The sequence below is a fragment of the Chenopodium album genome, chromosome 23 (genome assembly GCF_948465745.1).
Source record: "Chenopodium album chromosome 23, dcCheAlbu1.1, whole genome shotgun sequence".
NCBI lineage: Eukaryota > Viridiplantae > Streptophyta > Magnoliopsida > Caryophyllales > Amaranthaceae > Chenopodium > Chenopodium album.
In genome coordinates, this window is record NC_137856.1 from 3,488,217 (window position 1) to 3,498,137 (window position 9,921).

The window sequence follows — 9,921 nt, forward strand, 5'->3', positions numbered from 1 at the left end:
TTGGTCATTATGTAATGTAATATAAGGAGTGTATTGATCGATCATTATGTAATTTAAGGAGTATATTAGTCTTAATAGTGTACCAAACTATGCAAAAGTTAAAATGGGACTCTAATGTAAAAACGGAAAGAATATTTTGCATTCTATGTACTTGTATATCATTTGAAATTTTTATATGAAAATTATTGATGGATTCATTATGTCAACATATTTTAAAATTTTATATGAAAATTATTTATGCATTTACTATGTCAACATAGCTAGTCAAACAGTGTACAGATGTAGAAGATTCTCTTAGAAACCTATGACCTTAACATATTCTTTCATTCATTGTTGTTGTAGAGGACGCATACAGTGTAGGTTACAACGTAACTTCAAATCCAAAAACTATGGAATAAATTACTGTAATAAAATCCACTAATTTAATGAAACTGTAAGAGCTCGTGCCTTGCAGTAAGAAAGGACTAGACTGGCACGTGCCTCCATAAATTTAAAACCTCCTCATCATTCATCAAATGAACAAATTAAACCTAAACTATATATATATATATATATATATATATATATATATATATATATAAACTACTTCATAGTTTGTATTTGTGCAATAACGTGAGATATTTATTTGTGTAATTTTTTCTTGATAGAAACCTAATTTAGATAAGACAAGGTTTTATAGCTAACAAGAAGATCATATATACTACGTATAAGTTATAGTATAACATATAACTAAATAAGTGGAAAAAAAAAACGCTATATAAGTGTACACTAGTGTATAATCTGAGGGCAAAAGATAAGTTTATTGGATGAGGTCAAGGCTTCAGTTAGTTTAGGCCACATAATACGAGGCATGAAAAGTGTATGTACGTACTTAATAAAACTTTAGATGTGAGAGTGTGATCGAGACTAACTGGTCTAACTCATATTATGTAATGTCGTAAACTAAACTATATATGTGTGTGCCTGAGTAGGGGGCAGCCATTAGGAAGTAAGAACTAGCTCAAGTGGACATAGTTCATCTAGAGCTCCCTACTTGTTACGTGCTCACAGTTACCTCGATACAAATTAGTGTCATTGAGTATGTATTCCTCGTATAAAGATTTTTTATTTTTATGTGCTTGCATTGTTGTACACAGGTTGATTTAGGTGTCGCATGAACAATTTGCATTATTGGTCGTCCTGCTATGCACTAATGCACTATACCGCAAGTCCGCAAGGATTACTGTCTAGGATGAGATATATCATATATGGATAGTAATACAGTAATGAGTTTTTATATTTCTAATTTCGGCAACTTTATAATTTAATACAATAATAATTTACAAAAGAGTCGACCGTTCACTATATAATTCGTACAAAGAACTACTTATAGGTACTTCCATCTATCTGCATTTGCTTCATTTGTAGCAGGGATGACAACTCTACATTCATTTTTCCAAAGCTTACAATATTGCTTCCTTCCATCTGTTACATGTATGAACATAAACTTGATTAAACTTTAGAGCTCGATAAATAAATACTTTGTAGATTAATTCACTTTAATAATAAGAAATGTGTATAAAAAATTTAATTAAATGTATTACTTTGACTATAGCTTCTTAGTAATGCGTGTAAAGTAATTATTATTATTCCTTTGTTTCATAATAATTAACACAGTTAAATTTGACATTTGTGTCAATGCACTAGTTTGACTTTATTTATAAATAAATAAAATTTAAATCAGGAAAAAGATATATGCAGCCTTTAGGGCAGCATATAAGAAGCTAAAAATGGAATGAAAAGACAATATATAAACATTTATTACACCGATTTACTCGGAATTGTCGATAAATTTCCAACTTAATACTAAAAAAGGAAGTATATATTAAGTGCTTATATAGGGCTGCATATAGCATTACCCTTAAAATTAATACAAAAAAATTTGATATTATGTAACTTTATGTCAATATTATCTTGATAACATTTTACATAATAAATTTTTTAGAATTAAGTTCAAGGTCAATATATAAATACAGTAGTGAAAAAGTCTAGGTGTGTTTATTATTATGGAATGGAGGCACGCAATATCAAACTAAGTGATTTAAAATATATACAACCGAATTAATATGAAATTTCATAATGTTAATTAAGTTATATATAGTTTTTATTAATCTACTAGAATGCAATTTGCAAAGTAGCATGGGATAGAAATATTTAATTTGTTTTTTGTATATATATGGACAATGATTAAAAAAAAAAACACTTACCCACAAATGTATGTTGTAGAAAGTTGTCCCTCCAAAAGATTGAAAAGAAGAAACATCAATGACAATACAACCATTCTTCTCAAGATGGAGTAGAACTTCAGATATAGAAACTCTCTCAAATGTTGATATTTGGATCACCATTTCTTTATCTCCAAGCTTATTTGCAGAAATCGAACACGATTTCGTTGTCTCCTTAATTATGCAATTTTTTTGGTCTTGTTCTAGGACAAACTCCCCTGAGTTTCCTAGTATAATGGACATTTTAGATGTAAACACTTCCTTCTTATGGGTTAAATCTTCAATTTGCTTTTGTAATTGAGGTATATACTCAAGCGTCCGTGCAATTGTTGATGGTATGCTTAGCTTTTTCTGTAACAAATTAGAGCAAAATAACAAGAAATTATTTCATTAATGCTTGCAATGATAAAAATTTTAGCCTTCTAATGAAGATAACATTATTTTTTTTTTTTAAGTTGAAATAGACACGGATAACATTTCTAAATAATAAATAAAACAAGCATGTTGATTTTTTAGGCTTCTTTTTTGTTGCTTACATTTTAACTTTTATGGTCAACTTTTAAAAATTTAATTACAAAACCTAACTATAATAACCATTAAACTATATCATAATATATAGGATGTATTTAGATGCAAATTAAAATATATTTCCTAATATCAATTTTTGTGAAACTTAATCACCATCGTACGTATTCATGATCTTATAAAAATATGCATTGCTGCATTGGAGACTGTAAAAGTCAAAGTAACAAATAAAAAAGGAACAGAGGGAGTAATAGCGTACCCTTTGATCAATTCCAGGAAGCAAAGCACGTAGAGAGGAATACATGTTATTAATCTTCTTTCTTCGATCTCTCTCACTTGCATTGTGATTAAGCTTCTTGGATGACAAAGGATTATTATCAAATTGATCTGTTGAGCTTGTACCTTGTGGCGATTCGCTACGCTTACCATGATCATCACTCCACACTTGATGATTAACTTCACAATCTTGAGCTTGGAAAGATGATAAATTAGCAAGAAATGTGGAATCAAAATCGAAATCGAAGTTATCAAATAAAGCTTGGTTTGTGTCTAAATCTAAGGGGTACTCCCATCCTAAATTAGTAGGGCACAAAGGAGACATTGCCAACATTTTCTTGAAGAATTATAATTTTATGAAAGATTTTTCTTTGGTTTAATTTCTTTAGAAAGATGCCAAAGTATTTTATAAGTGTGTAACTGTATTTGATATCGTTATTTGAGTTCGACTATATATATATATATAAGTATTTGTTTTTTTTTTAGCTCTATGTCATTATTATCATATATTTAAATGTAATTAATCAAGACAAGTAGGTCTAAAGTGGGTCGACTCATTATTTTTCCTGATTGTCCCGTGTATAATTATGCTCGTTTATTATCATTTGGATTAAATTAGAAAGAAATCAAGAATTTAATTTAAAAATATGTTTTACTAAGTGTGACAGGCTCGTGTATTTCTTAAAATGGCTCGTGAATTAATTAATGCTCTAACAACTTTGATTAAGATAACATCTTAACGATATGTCCTTATCGTTTAAGCGTAGACTATAATATAAAATACAAGTATTTGTCAAAAAAGAAATAAAAAAAATGCAAGTACATGTCAGCGCTTAATGGAGAAGTGAGTATAGAAAGAATAGCTCCAAATATTAAAAGAAATTTTGATCTTATATTTAAACATAATTTTCTTTGGCCTTAAGATGTTCTCTAATCTTTATAGCATAATGAGATTTTATTGAGCTGTAAATTTGTTTATCTGGGGGTATGATTGTCTTTTCAAGTACTAGTAGATGGGTACATGTGTCTTTTCATGTACTAGTTGAGGGGTACATGTGTAATTTCCGAATCAAATAGTAATTGAACACCTCATCAAAAATATAATTGAACAAATGACAACGCTTTTTCAATATATTTTTAAGAAATGCCACCAGATTAACAAAATTTCGTTTATCTGGCAGATAAACTTGTATTTGCCTGATTTTATTCTTGTCAACAAAAAGAAAAAAAAATGTGAATTTTTTATAACTTAGATTATTTTTGGGGAAATTTGAACTTTTAATTTATCATTCAAAAATTGAACGTTCATATTTCATCAAAAACTTATTAGAAAGGGGATCAAAAGTATCCAAACTTATGGGTATTGAGTCGTTTGTGAAAGTGACTTAATTTGTGTTATTAAGTTTTGATCATCTTAATTATTTTCCTACTCAATTGTTTTACCTGTTGTTATAGATTGTTTATGTCTGAATTAAAGAAAGAAATTATTGTTACATCTGAATTAAGGTTAATTTCAATGTGAAAAAAGGGATATTGCTTGTGCTTTGCACAACTATTCTGCTATGAGTGTTATCGAATGACAATAGATATTAACTTTTTTCTTTTTGTTGTAAATATAAATTTATGTTGTTTTGCAAAATAACATCCAAAATTCATAATGTGGAAGATTCTTTTTTGCATCAATACTAATCTAACAAATCCAAAAGACCAAAAAATTACTACGTATTTCAATTTGCTGCTTAGGAGGGTGCATATAAGTTAGGTACCGCTCCTTATTACTCCATAATAAAGTACAATTTTAAGTAATCCCTTTGAAAAGCTAAACAAATAATTAGGGCTTGTTTGACATTGTTTTTTGTTTTCAGTTTTCAGTTTTTTTTTTTTTTTTTTTTTTTTTTTTTTTTTTTTTTTTTTTTTTTTTAAACAAAAACGAAAAAGGTGTTCCCACTTTTCTATTGTCAATTTTCAAAATTATCATGATTTTGATAAGTTTAACCAATATTTGAATCATTATATGACATATATTATATGATTTTGAAAAACAAAAACCAAAAAACTAAAAATTACAACGATGTCAACGAACCCAACCTCTAAGTATTCAATTAATCCTCTAATTTAAATTAAGAAGATGCCCATGGCACGCAAGGTAGGGCACATTCCTAGATGGTTAGACCTCTTTACTCCGTACTCCCTATGGTGGCGTTATAGGTTTCTAGCTATCAACTTTGTTGTTAGCCCCACTTATAAATGAAACGTATAGTACTACCTCCGTTACATATTAGTTGCAACTTTGAAATATTTTATCTCTCACAAATATTGCTCAAATTTGCAACTAATATGTAACGGAGGTAGTATAAAAAAAACGTTAATATATATATATGTATATATATATATATATATATATATATATATATATATATATATATATATATATATATATATATATATATATATATATATATATATATATATTTTAATTTAATATAACCTGGAAACCTATTACGAGTCTACGAGTACTTGATATTAAATTATTAATAGAAACATAATATAATGTGGACAAGATTTTGTTACAAGATTTACCTAAAAGAATACATAGTTGACAAATTCTCATAATTTGTACTGTACTCCGTATTTTTTAAATCTTGATGGTTTCTATTTTCTAATAGTAGAAAAAAGAAAAACAAATGAACGCTAATCATTACTAGTATATTCTTGGTGCTTGGACGGCTGGACATATGTTAATTGATTGTTATATTATTATTAATTATTATTATTATTATTATTATTATTAATTTAGTGCTGTCAAATTTCAAACCGAAACTGTTTAACTGCCCGAAACCGACCGACCCAAATAAGAACCGAACCGATTAAAAACCAATTTTTTTGAAACCATAAACCGACCCGAACCGTATTTTAGTAAACCCGAAATCGAATCGACCCGAATAATGTTAAACCGTCTAAGAACCGAACCCGTTAACAAACCGAACCAAATATAAACCGAATTGAAAGAAAACCGAACCGAAAAAGAACCGAACCGTATCTAACCCGAAACCGGTTCCAACCCGAAACCATTTAAACTGGCAAAAAAACCGCTTACACCGAATCGTTAGCAAACTGCTACCGGTTTGCACCGAACCATTTAAAAACTGAACTGTTTGTAAACCGAACTGGTGATGAATCACATTTATATAGAGTTTATAGGCACATTTATGCTAGTTTTATAGTTGATTTTTGAGTCTTTTGTTGCTTTTTAGGTCGCAATTGCATAAGTTGTCCATTTTGTGCTCTATTATGCTCCGTTTGTGTTTTCTTAATGTTCCAGGTAGTTCTCATAGCTATTTGGACGCTCTCGGAAGAATTTAGCATTTGTCGTTGGATGGAGGGATGTTGATTTGAGGCCGATGATTCATTGACCTTGTGCTTATATATGTATGTAGATTCTTTGAAGCAAATCGGAGTTGTTTCGTAGCTCTTGTTGCAAGTATGAGATCGTTTTAGGCCTTTGGTGCATTGACAATTTGAGTTGCTAAGCATTCTTGCATCGAGCTAAGCTCGAGCTATAGCTCGAGTACTAGCTCAGTAAGGCAGCAAGTCAAGGAAGCTCCGAGCTATCGCTCGCAAGCTAGCTCGCCTATTAGCTCATCACTGCCATACGCAAAGTCCTATGCGAGCTATAGCTCGCTAGCTAGCTCGTCAAGGCAGTAGCTACATTCGACGAGGAGCGATAGCTCGCTCGTTAGAGAGCGATAGCTCGGTGCTGCTCCATCTTTTCTTGGTCGTTTGACGTAATCAAGTCGAGTATCGTGCCACGTCATCAATTATAATCCAATAGTAATTCAACTTATGTATTTATTATTTTCTTATTACTTTTCTTTAATTATTTCTTTAGATTAGTTTTAGGATAATATAAATACTCAAGGGATAATTATTTTCCCTTATGCCTTTTATATCTTTTGTTATTTTACGTTCGTTTTAGTTTTCTCTCGAACCCTAATTTCTCATGGCATCTCCATGGATTCTTCCATGGATGATTCTTGGGTTTATTATTTTAATTCATTGAGGTATTTTTATTCCTACTTCTTGCTTTCAATTATGCTCTCTTTATTAGATCTAGTTTTTATTATTTATTTCATGTTTGAATAGTTTATTTCTAGGGTTTGGGAATCCATGTTGATTCTATGAATCTTGATTGATATTATTAATATTTTGATTATTGATTTCTCTAATTGATAGTGTTTTATTGTTAATCTTGCAATCTGATCAATTGTTTGATTAATTATTGTTAATAAGAGTTTGAATCGAAAGATCTTACTTTTAGAGGCTTACCTACAATTAGCAATTCTTATTATGTTAGCGACCGAACTACATATGTTGAATTGAGAGCGTTAAGACCCGACCGTAGGCTTAGCAATTGCTCTAGTTAATTGATTAATTGAATTGTTATTGGTATTTTGATAGGTTTAGAACTATAAGCATGGTGAACCATAACCCTAGGTCCTTTTTATTATTTGTTTTATTCCTATTTTATTTTAGATCTATTCTTAATCCCAATTTCGTGAATTGTTTAGTTTCATCAATTTCTTAGAGGTTAGATTGAATACCCTCTCTCTGTGGATTCGACCCTACTTACCCTACTACATTGTTAGTTGGATTCGTTAGGAATTTATTTTTGACAGGTGTACGACAACCTATCAAATTTTGGCGCCGTTGCCGGGGAGACGGTATAATTTGATTTTACTTTTATTTTTGGTTGAACTAAACTTGCATATATATATTTTTTTATTTTGTATATACTTCCTTTTTGTTATACTCTTATTGTGTTATCATGGAGTGGTACGATTATAATTTATATGGGATGAATAATTTTAATTATCAGGGGTAATATGATTATAATTTTGGGTATTGTAATGCTAATATTTCTATGTTTGATGCATCATATGATTATCAAAATTCACAAAATATATGCATGAATTCCTGTGAAAATTATTATTACCCTGGTGAGTCTTATATGCATGATTTTAATTCCTCTTACCAACCCTTGGTGGATAATTATACTCAACCCAATTCATCGGAGTGTAGGGAACTTTTTAATATGATGAATGAGGTTATTGCTAATCAACATGAAGAACTTAATGAATTGATGCATGATTGTCAACGTATTTCAAAATCTATTGAATTACTTGCTGTGCAACAATATTCTAACCAACAGGTGATACATGATGATAAGGATATTGGTTTTGAGGATTGTATTTCAGTGGAGGAAAGCGCTAATTTGACTCATGATATTTACTCCCCGTCAAGTGAAAGTACAATAGAGGAAAATAATTTCTCATCTATCTATGAATCTGATGGTGAAAATTTTTGGAATGACGATATAGAAGTAGTGGAGAAGGAAGAACAACCAATTATCGTGAAGTCCTTGGTTGAGAAACCATTGGTTTTGGATCTTCTGGTAGTTGAAGATCTTGTTGACAAGCTTATTCATGAGGGTGAAGTTGAAGGTAAAAGCATAGGTAAAAACATTTATGTCGAGCCTAACATATCTCCTTTTTATATCCCGTCTTCCCAGAGGCTTGATCTAGTTCCTTCATTCACTATGTCAAATCCTCCATACTTTCTCAAAATGTCTCCATTTCATGATACACTTGGTCATGTGGACCTTGATGATTATTCAAAAAGGTCTACATTGCCTAAGGGGCAAACAGGGGTAAGGTGTATACATTCTTTTTCTTTTTATTTTAACTTTTCTTTTTCCGATTATTTTTCTTTAATTTTTTTTAACCCTCTGTATTTCAAGATTTGTGTGCTTGCAGTCAAGCCATATGTGGTGCTCAATGATATGTTTGCAGGGGCGTATGATAAGTTACTCAAGGCATTGGATTCTTCCGATTGACGAATTGAGTAGGGTCGTGCGGGACCTTAAAAACCAGCGCTAATTGGGAGGCAACCCAATTTTCTTTTTGTTTTTTTTGCTACTTCCTATATTTTTCGTTATTTAAATAATAATGCTAATGTGTGTTCAAGTGATGAACTTTGTTACTAGGTACAAACATAGCTAAGTTGCGTACTTGGCTACGTCGGCTACCCAATTACAACTACCAATTGTGGTGGAGGTGTCTACACCCTTGACGCTCCCTTCGCCTACCCACCCCTTGTGAGTTTTGCCCCTCCCTTATTTATGTTTTAGTTTCCTCTTTGTTCACATTGAGGACAATGTGATGTTTAGCTTGGGGGAGGAAAATTGTCATCATCACTTTATACATGTTAGTTGTGTTTTACTGCTTTGTAGGTGTTGTATGGTTTGTACCATTCACTAGGAGTGGGAGTTTACATACAACGAAAAACAATGTATTGCTTTCTTATTTTTATTTTTTTTCTAGTTGTTTTGATTGTGCATACTTGTGTCTATTTTTCAGATTTTTGACTTCGAACCGTGTGCGGATTTGGTTTGACTCTCTTGAGCTTCTTTTGATCTTATTTATAATTCTAAAATTCAGTCGGTTTGCGCTATACATTGCTAACTGCTTAACATTGTGTGAACCAATTGAATGGTTTGTGGAAAGATTGGTTGTCCCATATCAAGTATAGCTAGCCAATTCTCTTGTTAGGTCACCTTACTCTGTGTTTGTGTGATTGATGCAATTTGTTATTTTAATGACTTTGGCTTGAGATTTATTAGTAATTTGACTATGATTCACGCATGCCGCATATGATAAAGGCCATGTTCTTTAGGTAGCCTTTAGATGATATTTAGATACATTTGTTCCAATTTTGCTCACCCATGTTGTTGCCTTGCCCATTCATTGATATATAACTACATTACAAGCCACTTTAGCCTCATTGGTTACTATTCCCA

The 9,921-nt window shown here is 30.9% G+C and overlaps 1 protein-coding gene across 1 annotated transcript; it reads right to left on the bottom strand.

Moving 5' to 3' along the window:
- Positions 1-1,362: 1,362 nt before the first annotated feature.
- LOC145609605 (transcription factor ORG2-like) lies at positions 1,363-3,399 on the bottom strand. The gene is made up of 3 exons (XM_081665055.1): positions 3,049-3,399; positions 2,247-2,615; positions 1,363-1,464 (listed from the first exon to the last, which is right to left on the bottom strand). The coding sequence occupies exons 1-3, from the start codon at positions 3,397-3,399 to the stop codon at positions 1,363-1,365; spliced, it is 822 nt and encodes a 273-aa protein (XP_081521181.1).
- Between the last annotated feature and the right edge of the window lie 6,522 nt (positions 3,400-9,921).

What these genes read in the sequence shown, in the direction of transcription:
- LOC145609605 (XM_081665055.1), bottom strand. Translation starts at nt 3,399, where the DNA reads ATGTTGGCAATGTCTCCTTTGTGCCCTACTAATTTAGGATGGGAGTAC. An exon ending in TTCCTGGAATTGATCAAAGG is followed by an intron (nt 2,616 to 3,048) that starts GTACGCTATTAC and finishes AATTTGTTACAG; the next exon opens with AAAAAGCTAAGCATACCATC. An exon ending in TCTACAACATACATTTGTGG is followed by an intron (nt 1,465 to 2,246) that starts GTAAGTGTTTTT and finishes TACATGTAACAG; the next exon opens with ATGGAAGGAAGCAATATTGT.